At 39.9% G+C, this 26,087-nt stretch overlaps 2 protein-coding genes across 6 annotated transcripts in view; both read left to right on the top strand.

Annotated features, from left to right (window-relative positions):
• Nucleotides 1–25,660, top strand: part of LOC117214753 (serine-rich adhesin for platelets-like) — a 38,512-nt gene extending 12,852 nt beyond the window's left edge. Inside the window, exons 2-11 of one of the 3 annotated variants that reach the window (XR_004488933.1) lie at nt 11,480–11,708; nt 12,225–12,668; nt 13,626–14,898; nt 15,398–16,725; nt 17,560–18,428; nt 19,013–19,235; nt 19,737–19,836; nt 19,914–19,950; nt 22,544–23,015; nt 25,052–25,143. Coding sequence is in view for 2 of the 3 variants with exons in the window: in XM_033461057.1 (XP_033316948.1) it covers nt 11,480–11,708; nt 12,225–12,668; nt 13,626–14,898; nt 15,398–16,725; nt 17,560–18,428; nt 19,013–19,235; nt 19,737–19,836; nt 19,914–19,950; nt 22,544–22,659; nt 25,052–25,232 (4,800 nt within the window). In the remaining variant the exon portion in view is untranslated. Of the gene's footprint in view, nt 1–11,479; nt 11,709–12,224; nt 12,669–13,625; nt 14,899–15,397; nt 16,726–17,559; nt 18,429–19,012; nt 19,236–19,736; nt 19,837–19,913; nt 19,951–22,543; nt 23,016–25,051 lie in introns of all 3 variants that reach the window. The other 2 variants (XM_033461057.1, XM_033461058.1) reach the window with 2 other exon arrangements.
• The window catches only part of LOC117214754 (FH1/FH2 domain-containing protein 3), a 241,713-nt gene continuing 240,901 nt past the window's right edge, over nt 25,276–26,087 (top strand). For 2 of the 3 annotated variants that reach the window (XM_033461062.1, XM_033461063.1), the window contains exon 1: nt 25,465–25,892. In XM_033461062.1, coding sequence (XP_033316953.1) covers nt 25,728–25,892 — 165 coding nt within the window. In that variant the 5' untranslated portion in view covers nt 25,465–25,727. Of the gene's footprint in view, nt 25,893–26,087 lie in introns of all 3 variants that reach the window. The other variant, XM_033461059.1, reaches the window with a different exon arrangement.

Below are 26,087 nucleotides of genomic sequence, written 5' to 3'. Positions count from 1 at the left end.
GTATTTAAGGTGTGAAAGTCATAGTACTACGTGTGATAATTTATCTGAGTTTCTCTCATGCTACGGCAGGAGTTACGTAGCATTCGTAGTCTAGTTTAGACGATCAAATATCTCTAGATGATAGGAGTAAAGTCTAAGCTGGATCGAAGATATTACGTAGCTCTTAGCTGAGTATCGTTTTACAAATATTATTGCAACTAGAAAAACTTAGGTAGACAGTAATTACCAGGTCCCACCACCTAAGGGTAATTACATAAAGAATTCGTAATCCGTATAGTAACTTCTCAATAATAATCCTATGAGGATAATATTGATTACACGATATTTAATGACGTGTATTTCACAATATTTTGGTGACTGACAAAAATTCAACGATGACTGAAAGACTTGTCACAGACACCTTACATTTTTGGCAATTTTGTTTCTTCATATAAATTTTGTTAATTGTATAATATAAACTCTTACTTGTATGTTAACAGTATTAACAATATTTATTTTATATAATATTAGCAATAGCATCAAAATCATAGTAACTTATAGTTTTGGTGCATTTTTATTTGTACAAAGTTCTAACATTTTACACCATTTTTATACGAACACCGATTATAATTTCCACATATTTTACTTCTTTTCTAACTTCCCTGTTCTTGCTGTTTTATGGCCCCTATTTTCTCGCTGTTTTCCCTTTTTTATACTCTTCGTTGTTTTATGCAGACGCTTTAATAGACCATGTCTGCAAATATTTGTCCTCGAGAGGTGGATTGCCAGCTACATATCTCCCTGTCTCTCGAATGATCTTGCAAGTGGACAAGTCTCAGATGGTTTTCCCTCGAGTATGATGCGCCACGTTTGTAAATTGCAGATCTCCCTTTGCAGTATCGTGCTAGAATTTTCTTTGCTAACCTTGAATAATAACTGGCCAAAGTAAACGAAACAAGAACGGTGCATACGCCAAAGGCAATAAAAATAAAGCTCCAGGTATAAAAAATTAATTTGTTGGAACTGAGTTGCATAAGAAATATTGTGGGACGTTAAATGTTACAGCGCACAAAGTTGAAAATATGCCGGATAGAGGTGGACGTTATGTTTCTTCTCCTCGTGACAAATAAATAATTCAGAAACGGTAGCAGCAATGGAAACATTGGATAACATTAAATATTAGAGTTCGTGAAGTTGAAAATATTGCGAGATAGAATCGCGGGGAAACTTCTTATCTGCTTTGTTATTTATGAACTCGACCAGGTACGAGATACGATGTATGTTTTCTGCTTTCTTTTTAAGTTATATTCTAACTAACTAGACACTAAATAAATTATACTTTAAATTATTGTCAACAAACGATTAAATTAGTACACAGACGTTTAAGCATTTTATGCACTAACGTCTACACAAACCTTTTATTGTTTCAAGTATATAATTTAATATAGATATTACACGTAAAAAAACGTTTCCATTTTTCATAATCGACGCGATAGATGCAACATTTCACAATTTGGAAAACTTGTAACGTAAGAGTTCCATATAATATCTGTAATTAATTTTCATATTTTCATTTCATCATAGCGGTTAAGGATTAATCACTTCCCTGCAGTTTCTTATTTAATTTCTACATATCCACGGTTCAATATTTAACAGAAATTAATTGAATTTTTAATACTTTCAAATTTTTTATCTAGTTTCATCGAGCAAAGATCTTTTATAGTTTATAACGTATACCTTCAATTTTAAATCGTAAAACTTTAACTAGGATTAGAAATCCTAAAATATTCATAGAAAGGAGAAACAATTATAACTTAGCAATTATAGAGAATGACAGTATGATCGGGCTCACAATGAGTGATTTATCGGTTTGTAACTGCATCGAGAGACTCGACATCCCTGATAACCGGACTCCATAAGAGTCTTTGGCCGCAACTTCCGGCAACTTATACGGCACCGGAAGTTTTCCAATTACGCGGCGAAGCCGTTGCTGTTTCCCCGTCGAAGCGTTTAGTTCTTGACATTCTCTCGTCGCCACTTTCGCGGCGACGAAGGCTTCTCATTGAAAGACTTTTGCGTCGAGCCACTCGCCAGGATCTCGAGAAACTTCATTAAATATCTTCAGCTTCCGATGACTTGCCACGCAACTTGCGACTGAAATTAATTGAATACACCAGTACACGATTTTCGTAATGGATTTGCATGACCACACAGTCAATAAAATTTTCTCTGCGATTGGAAGGATTTTTAACTTTAATATAAAGCTTTATCGCCATTAACGGTTTAGCGGCGAGGCACGTTAGTTGATATTTTCTGTGAAATAATCATACTGTGATATGTAAATTATGATGTATAAAAGATATATGTAGCAATCGAATATAATAATAATAATTATTATTCTTACATTTTCATATTAATATGTTGATCGATTTAAAAGATACTTCTTTCTTATAACGAAAGAAAACTTTCATTTGCGTATGAACGTACATATTAAACGTGAATATGCTGTAAGATACTAAAAAATTGAATGGAATATAAACTTTAATCTGAAACTTTAATCGTGATAATGCGTCTGTTTCGATACAGGTGGTTCGTCTATATTTTAGGATTAAAATACGTTTTATTTTGACTAATTTTCGGGAATCTACTGCGACAGAAAGAGAAACGCATCGATTTATTTTGTTCACAAATAGAGTTAAAGATTGCGTAAGAACGAAGACAAACCAGGAAGTGAAATTGAAGGTGCATACGATTCTTGCCAAAAATACGCTTCGCAAATGTCATACGGGATTCACTTTCGACATACACGTGTCACGCGAACGCCCAGAGAGGCTGAAATCGTTTCCTTGATTCATGCATCGAAATACTGAAAAAGTTGGCCACCACCCAACGCGTAAAACGTGAAATAACAACCCGTTGAAATGGATCGTCGAACCGGCCTAATCGGCATTTTGTAACGTAAACACGTTATCGTTTTCTTCATACGCTATTTTTATTCCGAATGTTTCTTGCATGGAAATAAGATATACCTTTTTGCAATACAATAATTGCCATTTTCGACCAATACTTTGCATAGATTTCCTGCGAACTCGTCAGCTGTAACAAGTATATAGAATTATAATTATAACGTATCCTGAAATCAAACATCAAAGTGTGCTGCTTAGGAACCCATGAAATTGTGATAGGCAATTTCAGCGTTCATTCAGTCTAAACCCAGAAGAATCACGTATTTTCTTCGGACGAATAATACCGTGGTAAATTAAATTTCCTGCCTTCCCGATCCCATTTCCTCGGTGTTCTTGTGCTCGTAAAACGAAGCATTACTTTCGACATATTAATCCGCGCGTGGTCGGAAACCAGAATGAAATCTGCGAGCGAAATTATTTCTGTAGAGACGACACGAAAATTTTCTTCATTCGTTCACGAACTGTTTTGTATTAAATATGCGACAAATTATATTTTCTGTTTTTTTTGTTTCTTTCGCTTCTTTCGATCGTCGAGCGAGCCATCTCAAAGGGAACTATGAGAATCGCAAAGGCAGAGACGGGACAAAAGCTGTTGAAACGATATTTCTAATGAATATCCACTGCTTAACAGAGAGAAACATCGAAAAAGAAAAGAAAGAGAATCTTTTACTCCTATCAAAAGTTAATTCATAATACTACCGGAAGGACCTTTGAATTTAATCGACAAAAGTTTATACAATTCAATAAATGGAGTCTTACTGTATTTTACCAAATAGCACAGATACTTTAAGGGAAATACGATTTAAATAGAAAATGATGATTGAGATTCTACTTCTTCGCATTTCTTCCTCTCTTCTATTTCTATCGTCGAGTAATCCTGCATTTAATACCGTCTAACGTACCCTGTCTGAGGAAAAGATACGAAGAAGCCACGTTGCATCTCGAATTTTTCCTCGTCGCAACATTTCATCGAATTCACCTTTATGATGGAATACATAATGCAATTTCGTGGAGACGAGCCGAAGTTAACGTCGGTTGATGAATTACATACGAACCGGTTGACCGAGAAAGACGAATACAATGTTTCCTCGGTATGTTGCATCGAAAGAACAGCAGAATAAATACAAAAGGCAAACTAACGCCAAGCAACGTGATGGTTTGTTATGGAAGAGAACGCGTCTGTCCTGGATAGAAGATAGATTAAATTTATATAACCAGCTTTCTGTATCTGAGTTGTCTGAATACAACCGACTACACTAATAACCCTTTCAACCGTGTGACGTACGTACACGTCGTAATATTAAATTTGCAATTACTTTGGCGCGTTCACGCGTACGCTGTGTACCGGGCAACGAGCTTCCAAGTTTTCATATCGTTCCGCGATACCAAACGGGTAAATTCGATAAAATGCAAATGTTTATTAAATCGTGAAGTGGCACAGTTGCGTTTCTCATACGGAATGCGCGGTGTTTTTGTAAATAACGTTGAACGAATTATAACTGGAGCGTTACATTGCGCAATGTGCTGTAATGTAAAATATATTTCAATGTTCGATGCGTGGAAACGCAGAATTGGTTTGATAAAATATGAATATAGCGTTTATTCGATTATACGTACGTCGCCCAACATCCAGCGATAAGTGAATCTATCATTTTCCATCGTGTTTTTCGTCGTAAATATCGTATCATAATCTTTTTCTTTATAAAACTTAGAATTTGCGTAAAGACCCGCTAGCCGGTCTATCAATAAGAAACAAGAGACATAATATTTTATATACCTTCGTTCGTCCCCTCGTGAACGATGTATTTTTGTCTATGACCATTTACTTTGGCCTTCAACAAGCGCCTGTTATAAATGGTCAAGTATCGACGTCACTTCGTAATTTTAAAAAGACGTAGCGGCGTTTTCGTTCCGCGGAGTTCATGACAACTGGTGGCACGTCGTAAATTATAATAATGCGACCAGTCGACAGAGGTTAAATCAGACTGACACTCTTCAATTAGTCGGCCTCCCCTCGAGCTGCTATCGCTCGAACCGCATCGGGCGCCCACATCCTCATCAGTAACGCGTCGATCGCACAGATCTGATACAAACACAATCCTTGCTTGTTAAAATACAAACATTTGTTTCTGAAAAGTTACACGTGTACAGCGCGAATTACGCGATAATTTTCAATATATATATACATATAAATTTTAAATATAAAATATTATTGGATGATCATATAGAAGGAAAATAAATGCTCAAATGTTGTCTGGAAATGTTCTCAATTATATTTATTTTACTCATGCCAATAGGCAATCGCAATTTGTACAGATGATGTTGATGGTCTCGTAAAAGCAAATAAACGTGGCTCTTTCTTTTCATTAGCCGGGAAATTGCAACGAATCGAGGTTTCTCTGCTTTTCAGCGGAAAATATCACATCATATCGGTATGATCGTTGAAAGGTAAGTAGTAAATAACGCCAGGTAGTTAAATAAATTACGTAAATATTTCTGATGAATATTTATACCTGTTACTTTGTTCCACAACACAAGAAATACAAGCAATGAAATTGAATTCTCTTAATCAAATTATTTTCATTATAAAACGTTTAAATCAAAATTGTAATAGACGTTATAATCAATACTATACTAAATTAAAAAATTCACGTACTGTAATAATAATTTATATATAATATATTTTATTTATATATATAATAATAATTTATTATCGCAGACTGTACGTGAATTTTTCAGCAATAATTCCACTTTATTCGAAAATATCGCGTGAACGATAGAAATCGGTTTTACTGGCATTTACTCATTCATCGAAGCATTCTATCAAAACCAATGAATGTTACGAATAGAGATAGAGTTGAGTTAATAGTTCTTGTCTTTTACTAGCGACAAGATGTATTATTATGTCAAGAAACAGTGTCTCGATTGGAGTAGATCCTCTGCCACCCGAACCTCCATTATTCCAACACTCTATTATTCAAACACACTACTATTTGGAGATTCTATTAGTCGAACATGGTTCCACGTAAGTTTCGTTGCAATATAATAGTAATATGTGCAAACTATTCAATGAAAATTTTAATCGTTACAAAAATAAACAACGATCGTAACGTGAGATTATCAAGTAATTTAAATATTTTATGTTTTTAGAGATACGGTAACATCAATTTTTTAATATCTGCGAAACTATTTCTACAGAATGCGTCACGTATGGACATCGGGATATTATCTCACAAGATGACACAAATGTGTAGTAACTTTCTTTCTCATTTTTGTGCATACAATTCACCCAGCGTGATCGTTCGTAAAAGCAAATTATTACGAAACTCACGTAATCAATCAAGTTTATAAATCTTCGAATAATCCTCCCCTATCCAGCGTTTCCAGAATGTACAAGGGGAAAAGACGATTCTAACGAAAATCTAAAGTTCCAAGAACTATCTCAACCAACTACCCTTATCCCTCTCGAAACACCAAACATTGTAAATATATAACATTGGACTGCACACGATTTGCAAACTCTGCCAATCGATCCTTGTCGTATTAAACGAATCGTCTATTGATACGTGGCTTTCCTTTAAACTAGCAACTTTAACTGGCAAATATTCAATTACACGAAACAAAAGTCGGCCTTTGGCGGTAAAACGACGCGTGAGAAACGATCGTTTCGCGGCGGTACGATTTATCTATCGATAAAGCGGGATCAAGGGTAGAAAGCTGGCGTGCAGGGTTTGAGTAGGGATGGCCAAGCTGTAAACAGCCATTTTTATGGACGATAAAGCAATATCGAAAGATTTCCCGGTCGAGCTGCTTTCAATTCGACCAGCCCAATGGAAAGCTTTTCGCCACGCCGACGAAATATCGAGAAGGCTAAATTGACGGTAGGAAACCCTGGATTTCCGTCAAGGGAGAGAGACAGAATGTAGCTGCTCTGATGGATTAGTTGATGGACGGTGACTATCGATGGATCGTTTATCGATCTTGGACAAATTGGATGAGAACGATTTTGCCGCTCGATTTTCGCTTGATTTTCATCGATTTTCCGTGCAAATTCTACGAACGCCATTCGTATCAATTTTCCACGTTTTACAATTTTCATCCACTTTCATTTTCTTTCATTAAAAGGTTTTTACGTCTTGCCTGGTATTTTTTACTCTTCTGCTTCATTCCGTCGATCGTCTCAGTCTTTCGAAAAAATCGTTCATTCGTAAAGAGATCTCGAATTATCATTCCTGTCACACCGAAACTCATCTACTTTTTCGTACGTTCTATCTTTCGGATTTTTCTCCATTCCGGTCACTCCACATCGACCGTTCTCTACCGCTTTTTCGTTTATTTTTCCCTTCTCGACGGAAATCCAACGAATTCCCAAGTAGTTCCCGGGGAATTTCCAGAAACCTCGTAAATGAAAATAGAGGCTTGTCGCGTGCGTAATGTGGTCCCACTCGGTTCTTTATCGTTTCTATGCTTCAAAGTTTCTGACAAGGACAAATCGTGTCGTCGTGGCCGGTGGCGCTTGAAATTTTTAGCATTAAGCTTGGTGTAGATATTAGCCGCATATTTCGCCAATGTCCTCGAATATTTTCGGCATAGGAATCGATCTCTAAGCCTGTTTGACAGCAAAAGCTGTATTTCACGGTGATTTGCAAAAGTCGATTGATAGGTGGCTGTCGATCATTTGCTTCGAGAAGACAAGGTTGAAATGAACTTTTCTATTATGGGACGAGGTTAAGAAATAGTAGGCGGATTAGGAAAGGCGTGGATTTAAACGAAGCGTAGTTACACAACTTGTTTTGTCTTACAATAAGAATACGATCAGATACAATAACGATCAGTGAATCACTTCATAAATCATTTAATCGAAGATTAAGGATATGAATAATTCGCGTCTTATATTGTAATTATGTATTACAATGTATGTCAAATGTAATTATTTATTATCTGTGACTATGCAATATCTGTTTAATCTGTAAATTATGACAGTGTATTGCACGGTGGTTGCATATTTTTATTTCTCCTACAGGAATTATAAACATATTTAGAATTATATAAGAATTTTTTTAATACTTTTGCAGTATTGTCGTATCCGCTCTGACAGAGCGTGCTTCACACACAAATTGATCAATATTGCTTCGTTCTCCGTATACGTCAACATTTCCTCGTATTCGAGCATGAAAAAGAGAGATTTTACATTCCGTGCAATATCTGTCAAAAAAGAATATTTATTACCTTCCAACTTCAAAGAATATACCATTTGTATTTGCTTTCGTCAAAAGTACGGAAACAATGAAAAACAGTGAATTTTTCAGAAAAAATCCTGCATTACTAAGCATTAGAAAATTTATTACAACGAAGAATCCTTTGATAAGCCAATAATATTATACTAATCTGTGAACCTAATAAAATGCAGGAATTTAACATCGCAGAAAGAGAAAGATCGCAAGTTTTTCGTGGAACAATCAGCTTTCGAAATTAAACGTCCGTCGTAAATGTATCGTAAACGTTCGTCGAGGGAGGAATGAGCATTGCGAAAATAAATTTCCACAGTTGGTCGAGCACGTCGAAAAAATTTCATAAAAATTTCACCGTGTCCGGTGAAACAAGGTGCTCGCGATTTCTTGCTTCACCTTGCGATCGTCCAGTAAAACCACGGTAAAGCCGATAATGGACGTCGTAACAGGTTCTCGTTCGACTTCTTGGCAAACCTTTGCCTTCTGAATTTAGCCAAAGACCGTCGAGGCTGCTTGCCAAAATGTTTATGGTGACTTCTTGAACTAATATCGAAGTTCGGCAACGAGGCGCAGCCCTGGAACCGTACACGACCGGCATTTTAAGATAGCTAATGAACTGCTGCCACGTAAGAAATTGATGTTTCATCTTGCAAGGTTTGGTTAGTAATAAATATGTATCGATGGAATTTTGATACCGTGTTTTAGAAGGCATTGAATATCTCTCAGTTACGTTTATTTATTCATGAATAGGTCTCGAAGCTCGTTCATTATCGATTCTAATTTATTATTATAGAATAAAATGAAACAATTTGAAGTTAAACAACTGTAAGATTAATAGTGAATTTAAGATATGGCTATGTTACATCAGAGATCAATTCCAGTATTATTTTGCAATAGCAAATCGAAGAAACACGAGGCTATAAAAAAAAAAAGATAAGTTATTGTACTTGAACTTAATTAATTGATATATAAATGCTATAATAAATACGGTGTTGTACAAATACTTTTTGTAGCCACTGTACATCAGGTATCTAACGTTAACAGGAGAAATAATCGATAGAAGGTAGTCATAGCTTCTTTTTCGTAAACGAGACTTAGAATACTCGGTATTAGCAACAGGGGACCGCAAGCCAAAAAGCCGGAGACGCGATAATAAGGCAGATACGAACGAATCGAAAGGAGTTATCGTTTCCGGCCGTTTTCGACACTTCCGCTGAAAAGAATCGGTTTAGCGGTCTTAAGGAGCGTCCGTTGTAATTCCATTATCACTCCCCCCCGAATAGCATTAGCATAATAACGAACGGCACTTTTTAAAAGTTCGAGCACGAAGGCTCCCCTCACCCCTTTCTCATTCTCTTTCAGAGGGGATCTCATCTGAACGCGATAGCGCAAGATGTCGGAGCTTTAGAATGTAATTGAATTTAAATTGAAATTATGATCGCGCGGGTGGTATCGCGTAAGCTCGCTCGAGTCGAGGTTGCGCGGACTCCACGTAAACGCAAACTTGTAAACTGTACGAAAAATAAACATCGGTCCATACCTGCGGGCTCGGACAAGGAATAATTAATTACGCGAACGAGTTTTAATTACGGAAACATCTAGCAACGTTTAGATGCTCCGTTCAACGATTCCTGCACGTGGTTCGTTGGTTCGTCTAAAATGAAAATTTTAAGAAATACGAACAATACGAGAATCGTATGGTGGAAAATTACTTTCTTTCAACTTCGTGAATGCGGAATGCTTCGTACATGCGAAACGCGTTACAGATAAATGATCATGAATCGATCTCGAACCTCCGTATGAATCTTGTTCAGAATAGTTATTGAGCTCGAAGGACTTCGAGTCATGTGATTCGAGTATCGTAGAAGCTTGAAGGATATGAGATATTTCCAGTTAAACAAACAGGTTTGTATTGGTAAAAAGATTTCAACAACAGGTAACGAGTCATTCTGACGATGAGTTTGCGAGTTCTCGAAACTATATTCTTTCTGTTTATGAAACGATTATCGATATTCGCTATCAACGTCAAACGAAACCGTTGAAATTATTTGTCAAACTTTATACTTATTTCTATTATGTTGCCTTTCTATGCCTCGAGACATACGCAAGTGTAATCTAAAGAATCTCAGTTTGATAAATGAAGAATATGAAGCTATAAAAAGTTTATCTTGGCTATGTTGCGCACAATTAGCTACGATGCTTCGATCAGTACATAGAATGATTCTGATTACTTTTGAAGAAGTAAGAATAACAGGTTTGCGTTTAACCATTTGTATACAAAGTTTAAATGGTAAAAAAGGATGCGATTATTGACTCACCCGTTATACGACAGAGAAACAGGAAGGTTATTCCTCCCGGTTAGGTCGGGCCATCTATTTCAAGCTTAGGGCAATTCGCCAAATTTATGTTAATTGTACGAATTTTCATTTCTTGACTTCGGCCATCCGTACATGATGTATATTATCCTCATTCGGGTTACTTAAACGTGTTCTTTCTCTGTAAGATGTTCTTTAGATATTCTGTAGATATTCTTCATCAGATGTTTGGCTATTCACAAGTCAGAATGCAGTGTTTTTAATACCATTACTCACTCGAGGTAGACTTTACAGTTGTATTTCACCTGTTAAATTCTTTCATTGTATTTATTCATATTCCGCGAAACATGATCTACGTATTACGATTGTCATTCAAATTTTTACGACCGCGTCTCACGTGTATTCTACACGCTTTTCATATTTACATTTTTCAATATCTATATCTAATATCTATATCTTTCTAACATTTACTTCCAGTATCTGCATTCATTTGTATCTCAGGAAATGTGAATGTTGCAATTAAAGAAAAAATTACCATTACAAGATAAACTGTCCTTTTTCCGTTTCCTGAAAAAGAATCGCACGTGTTACGCACGCCGCTCCATTGTCATTCACAATACTTCACTGTTTACCAGTCGCGTAATCGATGGCACGCAGTTCAGCAATAAAACGCACGGTGACACGCGATTCTATCTCGGCGACGTACGGCGACGCATAAATCTGTCGTGAAAAAGAAATCGAGCCGTTTGCCGACCAATCTCGATCGGTAATTTTACTTCGCAAGCGGCACCAAGTTCGCCGTAGTCCGATTGTTCCCCGGCTCGTGGAACGGTCGATCGAACCGGCGACGTTTCAAGCATTCGGCCCGCTTTTTCATCGCCTTCGATCGATCGTCGCCGTCGTTGTTGTCGTTCGTATAACGGTGCCGTGGATAAATGCAACGAGATCACGAGCATTCACAGAGAACTGAACGATTCACGGTTTCCAGGGTGACACTGGCGCCTACCGACCCAGAGGCAATGTTGGCATCGCCGCAGGTACATTTGGAAGAACGACCACGTCGACTGGGAGCGGTCTTCCGGGTTGCAGGAACAGCTACTCGTCGTCCATCGGTTCCGGTTCCAGCCGAGTGCACGGCAAGGAGAGGGTTTCTGGCTTCGGAAACGCGTTCCTAAAGAAAGACAAGTTCGAGGAGAAACCTACCTTTAAGTATTCCGGTAAGTTGCTTTGGATATGCTCATTATGACGTGTATCGGTCTTCGCTTTATCGTTTCAGGTTCTTGGCATTTGTTGGCCATTATTATGGTAATTGAGAGAGCGATTTTAGTATTGTTGCTAATATACTTTTTCTCTATCCTACTATGAACGATAAATAAAATAAATCTGCGTGACTTTCCATAGACATTTAGACTTACAACCATACGTTCCCAAAGATTCGAGTAATTTTTTTCTAAAATATTAATCTATAATATATATTCGTTCGATGTTTCCCGAGTTTATATAATAAATACAAAAATAGAACGCGAATTTACGTAACGACCTAACACACGGATAGAAACTTGTTTATTTCCTTATATTGTGTACGTATTTTTTCATATATGTACTTTCATTAAAATCTTTTTTGTTTTTTTTTTGGTATAGGTTTTGTATTTCAGTCGCCGATATTTCGCGTGTTAAATAATTGAATAAAGAAAAGTTAGAAAATAAAGAATCACAGGTCGATGATTTTTCAGCTAACAAGGACGCGGACAAAAACAGACTGCATCCCAGTAGGTCGTCGACGGAGGACGTAGGGGCGAAAAGTCCATTATCGAGCAGCAGATCCTCACTGTTCGAGAAGTACTCGTTTCCAGCTACTAAAGCTTCAGAGAGGCCCGCCTCCGTTTTGGACAGATATAACCGTGCCACTTCCCGCGAGAAGAGCAGAGAGCCAGACGGAGTATCGCGATACGGATCCAACACGTATCCCGGATCGAGCTTGGCTCGAACTTATGGAAACGAAAGTAGAATCGAGAAGAAAGAGAGGTCCGATCATCCGCCGGTTTCCTACCGTGGATTACGGCCGAACTCTGGGAGAAGTTCACGCGAACCTAGCCCGGAAGTCAACGTCGGAAAATCGAACTCCTTCAGAATGTATTCGAGAGCCCCATCCTACGGTCGATCCAGTGCCACTTCTAGTGAGTGAATTTCCTCTTTTTTCCTTACATTTTGTTAGAAATTGGATTTTATTATTCAAGTTGGGAATGGAAAAAGAATGAGTTTCGGAGAAAGTTCTGTGGCGGAATATTCTTGGTTTTTATACAAATTTTATTATTACTACGATGATATTATTTTCTGTGTTTAGAGCAAGCAAATACAGTAACATTAGTTACAGGTGAATGATCTAAGACGAGAACCTGAAATATTTTCGAAACCGTTAATTATATCGAAAAACGGTTCGGACAAGAGTCGAACGATTTCAAACGGAACATTGTATCGTATAAGTAACAGTTTTTATATTTCCAGTCTTAGATGACTCATTCTGTATACGTATACATGTAATGCTATTGTATGATAAAATATATGCGTACATATACAGTGCTATTATACGAAACCAAATTTATGCCCGGTGATTGTTCGAATGCTCGTCTTATAACGTGAAAATAATAAAATTTCTATTACGAGAACGGAGTGTCATTTAAATTCATTTTTGCCGCAGTTTTGTCGTCCTTTAATCGTCAAAGAACGTTTGTTTACGCGAATTCTAAATTTATAGACCTACGATATTGGCAGAAGCACGACAAGAATCGGTAAGTAGTAGTTCTTGTTATGCTCTGGAGAATTGTAAAACGGAATGAGAAGCTTTTCACGCGATATTTATGGCTACAGATTTTCGCATTTGAAAACAATGTATCTCGCGAGAAATGGAACTGATTTGTTCAAAATTAATTTTCCGCTCAAGATCATACTTAAGGTTATATTTAAAGTCTCTATTTTTATTCTGATCATTTAGAATCAAGCATTGTGATTAAAGCACATAATTTTAAATACTAAAAAGATCATGGCCCCTCTTATATATGTATTAGTAATGTTAGCAGTTAAGAGAAATATATTTTGCTCAACGAACGATTCTCAACGTACGAAAACATTTGCAGGTGCCTCCGAATCGAGCTCGGCGCCAATCTCCTCGAGATTCGGCTCGACAGCTGGTAGCAGGTTCCTTTCATCGAGAAGCAGCAACGACCGAATACCGGCAGCCATAAGCTACTCCGGATCGGACAGGTTCCGAACTTCAGGCAGTAAGCCTATGCCGGCAAATTTAAAGGACGAAGACACCGTTAAATCCAACGTGGAAAGGAACGCGACTCAAGAAAAACGTTCCACTCCTGTTAAATCGGAAGAGTTAAAAGTCGACAACAGACTTCAGGACAATGAGACCGTTACAATGGTTACGAGAGGTACGTCGCCCAGTCTACCGGCTTCTTCGTCCTTTGTGAGGAGCAGAAGAGCCGACATAGGCATCGCGAATCAAAGGGAAGTCGCGCGAGTTCGAAAGAAAACGGAGACGAAGAATCAAGAAGTTCAGAGCGAAAGGCTCGAGGATGCTTCGAGATTTTCGCGATTTGGAGGCGGTGGACGAATCTCGGGGACTCCGTGGTCAACGTATTTGGACAAATTTTCCTCGAATTCGAGCGGAAGTGGCGTGTACGCCAGAGGATTTAACGGAGGCACGACCAACTCCAGAGTAAATAGCTTCGCGTTCTCGAGATCGAACGACGCTTCGAGAAACGACTCGACTTCAAAATTATCGCCTAGTTCTAGTCAAGAAATCCACGGCAATAGGAACCAAAATGAACAGAGTACTAAAGCGTTCGGCGGTTTAGGTTTCGCGGTCACGAAAACGGATTCGAAAGCGTCTACGGGTAACGATCCAAGCAATTCCAATCAGACGGAGGTTAAAGCGCACAATGGCGAGGTTCGTCCATGTAGCGTCGGCAAGATCGAAGTGAAAACCAGTCGTTTAGCGAATCCTTCGGTTTTAAAGAGAGACAACTCACCGCACCAGCCTGGTGTTGTCAAGTCGCCAGATTCCCGCGAAAATACTTCGAAGAGCGAAGAACAGCAAAGTAGTAGAGAAAGTTCGACGTCGAAGAGCGAGGATAGCAGCCAGAGAAGACCATCGATACCGAGATTAGGTCGTATCGCAATGAAGAACGAAGGCAAGGTTACGAAGTCATCATCGAGTTCGTCGACTAAGTCCGATGGATTGCGGGAAAGAAGGAGCTCGACACCTAAATCTGACACTAGCTCGTTATCGAAACTAGATGAATCTTCTAGGATAGTCGAGGGTCACTGCCAAGGACAGAGTAAAGAAGTCTCCGCGTCTAAAAGCGATAGTGTTTCTTCTACGAAAGATTCTTTCCAAAGGTAGTTGTTCAATTTTTCAAACGATTACAATAGGACACAAAATTTTTACAATACGTAACATCGTTTCAAATTTATTCGTTTCGAAATATTTTCAATTTTTCATATCGCTGATATGTTTCGATATTGTCAAATAAATAGTAGGAAAGTGAAAAAGTTTTCCGAATATTTTGTATTCTTAATGTCAACGAAAATAGTTTACACGGTTCCAAGTTTGAGCGAGGATGCCAAAATTAATTGGTCATTCAAGATATTTCTCTAATATTATATATAGATTTCTTTCTCGATATTATCGTACACAATTGAGGCAAATTTCCACGGAAAAGCAGAATCAACGTAACGATATCAGAAGCCAAACGACGTAGAAGATTTATTTTTGTTGACTTTAGGCGACCAAGTCTTGCACAAATCAATTCTGCTTCTTTGATTCCTCTCCGTTACATCTAAAAATACACTATTTCCACTTTCTGAAACGCTTCTTCTTATTTTTCCGATTAAATAGCAATTCGTCCCAAAGCCGATCCACAACACCCCAGTCGCGAAGCGGCTCTACGAAAAATCTCTGCCGCCAAATGACACGGACCGATTCGTCGGAAGGATCCGCTGTAAATGTGCCAATTGGCAGATCGAAATCGACGTCAACCAGTTCGGTGACGAGTCAGGGTGCAAAAATAAAGGCGACGCCGCCACCATCGCCAGGGAAATCTTCCGCATCGACCGTCTCTTCAGTGAATCTGAGGCAGGGCGGATCACCGGATGCTCGTGGCAAACCACCTGTACCGAAGAGCGATGCCACATCGGTGTCCGCATCTAAGAGCATCGTGCCAGTTAAGTACGTGAACAAGGATTTTCGAAAGTCGACGTTAAACATGGAGAATGGCGACCCGTCGCAATCAAAGTACAGCAGGAAGAAGAAGAATCAACGAAGCATGTCCGTCAGCTCTCAAGATTCGCAGTCCGAACCGAACTCCGAACCGAATATCCATCGTCCAGCTGCCCCCTCGGAATCGAGCTCGAGTTCCGTGAAATCGAATAGATCGAGACTGAGAATGCCATCATCCGGTACGTCGTCGAAGAGCATCGGTAGGAAAAGCGAGTCGACTAGTTCGTTGAGGCCGGAAAATTCGAGGAGCAGCTCGAAATCTCCTTCCGGGAAGAGAAGCAAGCAAGACGGAAGCTCGAGTTCCAGCGGCGTTAGCGAGTCGAATTCTTCGAATTCGTCGAGCAGCGAGGAGGAAGACGATAATAAACAGACAAGACCAGGATCGAGACGTCGTAAAAGGAGAACGTCAAAATCTCCTTTCTGCGAGAAAAAAGGGAAGATAAGCGCAGGGTCGTCGAGGACGAGCGTTTTGGCGTCATCCACCGACGAAATGTCTTTGACGATGGACAAACCGCCCAGACCGCCGTCTAGTCCCAGATCGAAAAGCGATCGTTCAGGGAAAACGGAGGAGGCTAAATCATTCCTGATGAGGGCCCTCGCACCAGTGACGAATCTTTTCAAGAATAAGCATCAAGATTCCAGCGAGTCGGGTAAATCAGGTGGTTGGCTGGATTCCAACGAGGAGAGCACGGACGCGAAGAAGTCAGAGCAAAACGGTACGATCGCTTTATCGAAGAGTCTATCGAAGAGCTTCAGTTTCACGAACTCGGAGAAGAACGACGACAAGAGACATTCTAGCGTGAGGATCAGGCGGAATTTTTCCGGGGAGCAACCGTGGTGGATGGATCCGAACTCCGACAATGTTCCTGAAGGCGTCGAAACGGGAAGCGTGTGCAACGAAGATATCAGTCAAGAAACGACCGTCAGTAGTACCTTACCTGACGATGGTAAGTCAGCGTTTCCAAATTTTACATTTGAAATAAATTTTCGGTTAAATGTGGTTTTTTATTTTGATACACGTAAACGAGGGATTTGGTTTGAGAAATTGGATGGAAGCTATATTTATCTGACATATAGTGTTTACGTGCTTACACATACTATTTCGAATCTTATGAGAAAGAGCTTTCAGAATGTGATATATTATTACGATTTCAAAAGAAAAAAAGAGACGGGCGGTTCATTCGAAACTTCGTCTAAACGTTCGTTTTTAACTTCCGTTGCAAGTTTGAGGATTTTATAAATGTTACAAGCGAGTGAAGAAAGATAACACACATTTTCTAAAGTTTCCTTTTCACCTCAGGTCGTATTGGAAAAGCTACTAAGAACCCGCGTTCATAATTAGCGAGGGAAAAATATAATTATATCAAACTATAATAAACATAACCACGCGGGAAAAATATAACAAGTTTATTTCTGTTGAATTGCCTACTTTTACGTTATTTAGTTATTAAACAAAATATATTAACATATTAAATAGTTATTAAATAGCTAAAGAAATGCAAAATCAAATACAGAGATGTGGAATTGGTGGACAGCAAATTGAATTTTTAAGTTGTTCCTTTACAAAAGAGAAGACGTAACTTATTGTTTCTACCTTAGAGGCATTACATATTTTCGCAAACATCGTAAATTACCAATAGTTCGTGTACTCCAAAACGTCTTATTTCTCCCTCTGTAAATCATTTTTAAACGTATAATTCGATCTTCTCAGCTTCGAAAGCAAAAACATAGTTAGTGCGATTCGCGTAGATAAACCACTTCCCCTAATTGTATGTTCCCAGGCAAATTTAAATACAAAGTGTGGAGACAAGAATCAGAGGAACGAGCTTGGTGGTTAGATTCAAACGACAGCGCGGCCTCGGAAGATGCGAGGAAACAGTCGACAACGATTTTAAGACAAGAATCAGGAGAGAAGGCTTGGTGGCTAGATTCCAATGATAACGTCCCGTCGGAAGAAACGCAGAGACAATCTTCCGCAACAGTTTTAAAGCACGATTCGGGAGATAGGGGTCGTTGGTTAGACGGAAATGACAGCGTCCTTTCGGATGATGCCAAAAAACTGTCGCGACCGACGATATGGAGACAAGAATCGGGGGAAAGAGCTTGGTGGTTGGATGCAAACGATAGTGTTCCGTCGGAGGAATCGAAGAAGCAATCGTCTATGGCGTCTCCTGTTTCGAAACGAGAGTCGAGTCGTTCCAGTACTCGGTCCAACGAACGAAGAAATCGACTCAGGCACCAGCAATCCGGCGAACAAGCATGGTGGATGAACGACAATCCTGAGAACGTACCTGAAGGAGTCGAAGTCATTCCTGTCGCTACAACGCCTACGCAAAAAAATAATAGCTACAATGATGAAGTGGACGACAGTCAAACGTACAACAGAAGTATAAATAAAGTCAGGCACATCGAGTCTGGTGAGAAACCATGGTGGATGGATAGCTCGTCAAACGTTCCTGACGGTGTCGTTAAGATTCCTATAGAAACGTCGAACAGCACCTCCGATTCCTCCGAATCGTTCGAGAAAATCGATATTGGCGTTAACCCTGAACCTGAGATATACGCGAAGAGAAACCTTTCTAGATTCCCTATCGAGTTTCCGCCACCGCCGCCCGATGAGCCGCTTGGGGATCGCGCCAGTCCTGAAGGGGTAAACTGATCATATATCGTATATTATTCATTTAACGGTCCCCTAACTGACGATGCTATAGATATAGAACTCGATAATACGCTACGTCGTAAATCTTTAACGTTGCGTGCCTTACATCGATGAGAGAATGAAGTCTTTAACTTAATTGATCCTTTGATTAAGAAATCAAATGACTTCCGTGAGAGGCTCTAAAAAGGATAATGTGTGAAAATTGTTCTTACATTGTGCCGTCTTTAGGATATGCGCATTAAATTATCGTGTGAATTTCTTCCGTCTAATGTAATATTGTATACATTCGTAAATAATCTTTTCCTTTCTTTTCTTTATATATACTTTAATGTTAAGTATCTTGTTAATTATAATTGCTGATATTCTCGTTAACATTTTCCAAAAGATGAACACTTTCATGATCGAAGCCACTGATAATATACCAATTTCCTAAATTCGCTTCAACAATAACTTCGAGGGCATTTCAACTAAAGTAAAATCAAATTATCAGACAAAATAGCTGGGAAATATTCAATTACCATTCATGAATTAAATGTTACTTTATTTTATTTCAAATAAGCCTATGTATTTTGCAGGTGGAGAATCCTCCAGATCCGCCTGACAACTATGGCGGACGCGATTCGCCTTACGACAATGTTCAGTCGACACCCCGAAGATCGTCGCCAAGGAAACGACCTTCCACGTTACCATTGTTCATCGGCCAGCACACCAACATCGACGATTTATTGGGCGACGCGACCACCTTGTGTCCAAGCCCTGTCTTGTCTCGAATTCGTAAACGCGAACGCATCGGCGAGGGTGAGTTCTGAATGAATGTAACACGATTTAGGTTCGATCGTAGACGTATGCGAACGACTGTTATTTGAATTACCGATTGTGTGCCGGATACGGTCGGTGTAGAGTTTAGAGCAGTTTGAGACTAGGGTTGTTAACGAGAGAACGTTGTCCCTTTGAAGAGAAGCAATAGCATCCATCCTTTTGGGAATTGCGGTAAGCTCGATGGATGGGTGCTGAATCGTGGATAAGCCCGTGCACACAGATACGTATACTATTTAAAGGGCAACTGATAGGATTAGAGAGTAGTTGGTACGAACACATTCGGATGATTGTAATTCCCCTGCTGAAAAGAAATTTGGGTTAGCGGGTAGCCAACCGTAGCTGGAGATCGTTCGTAATTGTCAGGGATATTGAAGAAGATAGTTTCAGATCTGCCTGATGGAAGGCAATTGCAATGTTCGTGAAATATCGACGTACAAAGTACGACGAATGATAGATATATTTGATATATTGTCTGTGTAGATTCGGCAGAAGAGAGTTCAGAATGCGAAGAGATAGACGCCACCCAAGTGATCATCCACGACAGCACTCCGCAGACACCGGTGATACAACGACGACATCGGTACGTTTCATGTCGATAATCGAACGTGAATTCCGAAACTCGTGGATGCTTGATTGTAATTAAGCAATTTTCTTCAGGGACAACGAGAGACCTCAACCCGACGGCTACATTCCGGTAAGTTTTTCTAACAATTTTGTTTCTCTTTCGCTTTGTCAACATTGCGACGTCAAATTAGAGGTGACGCTGTACCATCGAACAAACATGGTATTCTTTCATTTACTTTTCTTCATTTCAACCATTTCTCTTATCACGAATTCTTTGGAAAGTTTGAAAAGCGTGCAGGACAATACGGTATACACTATACTGTTTGAAGTTTCATCACTTTGCCGTTCCACGCGAAAGAACGGAAGGGAACGCGAAACAAGCAACAAAACTTCCGTTTCTTCGTTTCTTCTATAGCTTTCCAGCGAGACGCGGTTCTTCGCGCTCGCTATTCGCGTGCAATTCTTTTCATCCTGATCAGTAGCTGAAGGAAAGTGGTGTGTAGGTGGCCGTGGATAGGAGAGCGAGTACTCGAAAAAGCCAGACAAACAAAGACGAGAAGAGGGTAGACGACATCCCGGAGGAGTGTTAGTGCGCGCGACATTATTGTTTCTCATGAGGGATGTGCGAAAAGAGACCCTCCTTTACTCCAGACTCCCTTTCCTTTCCTTTTTTTTCCTTCCGTTTTGCACGCAAAGTGCTAACAACAAAGAGGTCTTCTGGAATCACTTCCCCTTTGCTCGCAACTTTCGTCGGTCGTCTCGGAACAGACCAAATTCTCAATTACGTCGCGGTAATTTGCAAAATTCCGTGAAAGCTTGTAAACTATTTTAAATGCTATTAGAAAAATGATCAGCCTCAAATAATATATAATAATCGAAAAAATAATCCATTTACTTTAAATTTCGAACAAAACTAGAAAGCTTCGCGCATACGTCTTCGAATAACGATATTTTACTCAGACCTTATATAGTGTCTATGCCAAAACCATTGACGTAAAATTCTAAAACTATGGGTTATAGAAAAGAATTAACTTCCAACAACAACGAGAACGAGAAATCTTTTGTCTTCTCGTTTCTCAGTCGACGAGTCACTCATATTTTCCCGGAGCACTATAGAGTTTTATCGCAACGGTGGCACCCTCTTGCACGAGCTACCTCCCATCACGTTTCTATAGGTCCAGCAGCCCCTTTTGTGAGCTTGTCACCCTCGTGGGGTTTCGTAGTAGCGGGACAACAATGAGCACAGCCGCACTTACGGTTACGCTCTACGTGCTGCGCCAGCTGATTATTTTTTCACCGCACAATTACCAGCCCTGCCGTTTCATTTGGTTTCTCCGTACCCACGCAAACCTCTGTCTCTCTTTCTCTCATGAAAAGCTCCATCCTTGAAAACAACGAATCGCCGAATGGACCCATGTTCCCTGACTATCTTTGCGGAAAATCGAAAAGAGAGAGGAAAAGAATAAGATAAGTACAGCTTAAATGGGCTCCATAGAAGACGGGTCAGTCTGACCGGCTGGATAAAGTTTGTTTGACGATAATATTGTCGGTTTTTGGCTGTTTGGGTTAGAAAGTAACGCGTTCGTTTGCGATATGGACGTGTGTTTCTCGGTTTGTTCAGCGCGTCTTAAATGGAATGAACACGCCGTCTGTTTTCTAATTCCTTTCCTTATCGCAGAAATCCGCGATTTTCCTTGCAAAATTTACCTACTTCGTGGTTACTTCTCCTTTTCGAACAGTACACGAATTGGCCGAATTGGCAGAAGTAATTCTACGCGCAAAGAATGCCCACGAGCTTTTGTCAACTGAAGAGCTCGTAAGAAAAACGACTTAGGTCCATGCTTGTTTTTCTTCAAGAAATCAGAAAACGATCTAGTATTTTTATTTTCAATTTTTTAAAATAAGATATCCATCATGTTAGGTAATTTTTCCTCTATTCTTGTCGTAGTTATATTGTAAAAGAATTATATCCAAATAAATTATGGAGTTCTGGCCTTTTTGTATGAAATACTTTGAAATTACGCAGAGCGCTTATAATCAAATGTTTCTGTGCAATAACTGAAACAGCAATTATATAAAGTGCGATTAAACACATTAAGAATCTTGAAATGAATTTATCTGTATGATTACTGTATTTTTTCTCGCTTGCAATAATATTATTGGAACATTTTCAAGTACCGATAAATTAACGTAATACTGATATTAATCTGCAATTATCTCGAAATTTAGATGTGTGAACGTTTATTTCAAAACATCTAGCACGAATGAAGTATTACTCTATGTATACGTGTATCTAAATTAAACATTACATCAGCGAAATAATGAATCATCGGTTGGTTCATTAAAAAGTAAGATATAAAAGATCATCGTTTAAATTGCTTCTGGACGACGATGATGAATTAATCTTTAATAAAAAATCAATTAATAATAACGATTTGTTAACGTATATCTAAAATTACACTGTCAGTGATAAAAAAAACGTAATCATCTACACATAAACAATAACTGAACAAATCGACTTTCAAACATTTTATATACTTTCACCTTCTGAGAAACGCACATCAATATTCCTGGCCAATCGATATTTACACAATTCATAACAGGAGATTAATTTAAATTATCACACCAAATTGTTATCGGTACATAATTTCATTTATGCAACAGCGGTAAACAGCAATTTTGGTAATAAAGACAGCAAATATTGTCTTACGGCATCGTTCCAGGGTGTCCTTTGTAGCCGGGACGGAATAGGGAGGGGGTTGACCGCACGGCGGCGCCACTGTCGCTTTAGTGGCGACAGGTGTCCGTGGCGTTCAGTGTCGCGGCGGCCGCTCGCGAGGTAAGATACATTGTTGATTGTGTATTTTTTCTCTCATTTTCTCTCTTATCCAGTTTTATGATTCCGCGTTATTTTCGTTCACGTATCGTCGATTAATGTGTGTATCTTGACGAGTGTCGTACGCGATTACGGATCAAGGTGACGCGCGTTTCCGTGCGCGGGAAGCGCGCGTGTCGTTCGCGCTCACTCGAACTGAGTTTTTGTCGCGCAGACTCCGGTTCGACAGTTCGTTTACTGTATATATCGTTGTTCTCCTCCCGGCTCCTGGTGCAGACACTGCTCCAAAAATCGAACATCAACGGCTGGCCGTTACGATCGAGCGATGTCGTTCGATAACTGACCAGTCAGTGCCACAGGTAACGTGAAATTTATTCCATCAATTCGACGTACGTTTGAAAGTGACATTGAAGGAGCTGTCAATTCATTACGAATACCATACGATGATAGCATAAATGAAACTTCTTTGTGAGTCACAAGGGCACTCCAATCGATATTTCTCTGGAATGTCTCGACTAGTTCGGATAGGTTACCGCTGCTACTGGGGCGTGTTATTTATTTTGGAGGTTAGGTTAGTTATGTAGCTTTTAACCACAGGTCCGGTTTACGAAGTTCTCTCGACTTTTTTGTCTGGATCTAACGTGTACGATTGTCAATTAATTGTTGTAGTTCGTAAACACAAGAAACGTATAAATTTTTTGATACGATTTTCGGGGATTTTCGATTGATTTTCGTTTTAACGATCATGTTGTATAAGTTTACCGACCGTTTTAAGTTTCACATTTGTACGTTATAAATCTATTGCGCTTAATTTTTTCTTACATTATTATGAAAGTAGTCGAATCAAGCTCAAACTGTTTACCGTTTCGAATGCTTTCTGGAAACAGTCCGAGTTCCACGGCCGTTCCAGGAATCCTGTCAAAAGAGAATTTGTATTTCTAACGAAAAGTCGACTCGCATATAAAATAGACAGAGAAAGCAACGCCGGGTCGGTGAAATTCCTTTGATAGCGGCATACCGGCGAGCATACCGAAAAGTTGGCACCGGCCGTGGAACGGTCGAGATTGTCGCCGGGTCCGCGCGAAAACATCGGTCCATCGTGGATTTGTTGATGCAGACGAGTTTGGAAATCCTCTTAAGCACGATCTTACGTTACGATCGCATCTTGATCGTGAATCTTTCGTCGACTACAGGCACGATTACATTCGTGGCATGGCGCAGACTCGTTTTCCCTTCTATCTTCCTCCCCCGCGTTTCCCTTCTCCCTTCTCGCCATTTTCTTTCTCTCTTTCTCTTCCCCTCTGTCGTCTTCCATCTCTCTCTTTCCCTAACTACTATCTTTCTTTCTCGCTTATTCGGTATTTCTCTCTCTTTATTCTCCATCTCTCTCCTTTTTTTCTGTCCTGTGAGCACCATCGAGCCGGTTCGCAGAAGAGCTAGCCCATGCAACGGGTAAGAACAATGCGAATAAGAGAGGATGACAAGACTGGTTGGCATGCGTGGATAATTGACACTTCGTAAATTTGTTCCGTACGAACGTTGATTTTCTCGCGATTGCTCCTCGAATTGAATGTCGGTGTGAAACGTAGAGATGAAAACGTGAGAATCGATGTCGTTTGATCCATTTTTGTGACACGAACGAATCGGCGGGGCACGGTATTGCGATTCACTGGACACCGTGTAGAAATTTCGCGTCATGCGCGGAGCGTGCAAGATCGATGTTTTTGTATAATACTTCTCGCGCGCGAGATAGGTAGGACGCGACGAATCTTATATGTTGGTATGCGTAGATGTATTTGAATTGTGTATATAGAAAATCCGGGGCAATTAGTGTGTTTCGTAAATATTTTCGTAGATATTGTTTGTCAACACTGTTCCTATTATAGCGAAGAAAATGCGTATGATTTATTAATTTTGATGGATATCGGAATTTTATGGGATAATTTGGTTCATCGCGTCGTAAAGTAAGGTTGAAGAACGCACGGTATGTCAGAGCGTTCGTAACCTTGAAGGTAAATGAAAATTACCTCTTCCGATCATTCCACTTTCGGCCGACAAGCCGACAGACGAGTGAAAGGAAAATCTAAAGGTCATCGACCGTTTGAAAACGACGCGGTTTCTTATTCACCTGGTCACCGGAGTCAAAGGTTGTTACAGTTTCTACATTGTCACTTTTGCACGTACGAACCGTAAACGTCGAATACGATTTATTGAGTTTATTTTTTATTATTTCATAACACGTTTTTGAACATGTATTTTTACAAAGAAATTTTAAAAAACTATGTAACTAAAAAAAAAAAAGAAAGAAGATATAAAACTATTTATATTTTCCTTGTTAATATTTCTATCGTAATGTCAATGATATTCACGTTACCATTAAAAACCCACTTTCCAGATACTCACTTCAAACCGATCGATCGATGGAAGAGCGCGAAAAGCTGCAGGGACAAAATAGCGGCACTTTTTCCTCCGTCACGAATCTCCATCGTCGCTCAGACAAAAATAAATCGGCAGCTTTCCACGGTCGCTCGCGGTGTGCCTCTCTTTTTCTCTCTTTCTCTCTCCTGTTCTCATAAAACAAACTCACGAACGGATGAGAAGTGGTCGGAGTAGAGAAAGAGAATATCGGTTCACCGCGATCAAGGTATTCACGTGAGCCTCTGTTTCGTCGTCGAGCCGGTAGACGCGAATGGAACGTGAGGAGGAAGAAAGAGACACGGGGAAAAAGGAACAGAGGGCTGGCGTGAACGGTGGAGACAGCGCGTTAGAGAAAGAAGGAACGAGAGCAAGGTTCGTTTTCTCGGTTGGTTGTAGCCGGCGACTCGAATGAAAATAAATCGGCGGTACGACGAACTGGTTCGTGCGTTCGCGTAAAGCGGTCGTGCGGTCCGGTAAAACAGAGACAGAAGGAAAGAGAAAGAAAAGACGTGTATAGAGTGCGAGTGAGAAAGAAGGAAAAGGACTCTCGCGACGCGAAACAAGCCTGTGTGTTGCCTTCTTTGGATCGTGGAAAAAAAGACCCTATCGGACAACAATCGGCCGTTACGGTCAAGATACAGAGGGCCCGCGAGATGTCTCTGACGTGCCGAGTGCAGTATCTGAATGACGTCGATCCGTTTGCCTATGCGAGCTCCTATCCGGAGCCACCTAGGCCGCCTGTGCACACCTTCAGCGCGACCTTGCCACTAATTAACCAGCTCGCAGCGGTGCATCGACTTCTACGGGCGCCTCATAGGGTGAGTTCATCTTTCTCGCTCCGCAACGACAGCGTTCCTCTTAATTCATCGTTTATCGAGAGATCGAGAGCGAGGGCGAATTAATGCTCCATCAAGCGGCCCGCGGCGCCGCCATGCGGTATCTATCGCGAAAGTATAATTCATAGGATTTTTTGCGCGCCGCTAACGATGTACTTGATTGCTTAAAAACCAACA

Source organism: Bombus bifarius, unplaced genomic scaffold, assembly GCF_011952205.1.
Source record: "Bombus bifarius isolate JDL3187 unplaced genomic scaffold, Bbif_JDL3187 scf7180000009243, whole genome shotgun sequence".
Classification (NCBI taxonomy): Eukaryota; Metazoa; Arthropoda; class Insecta; order Hymenoptera; family Apidae; genus Bombus; species Bombus bifarius.
This window is presented reverse-complemented; position numbering and strand designations above follow the sequence as displayed.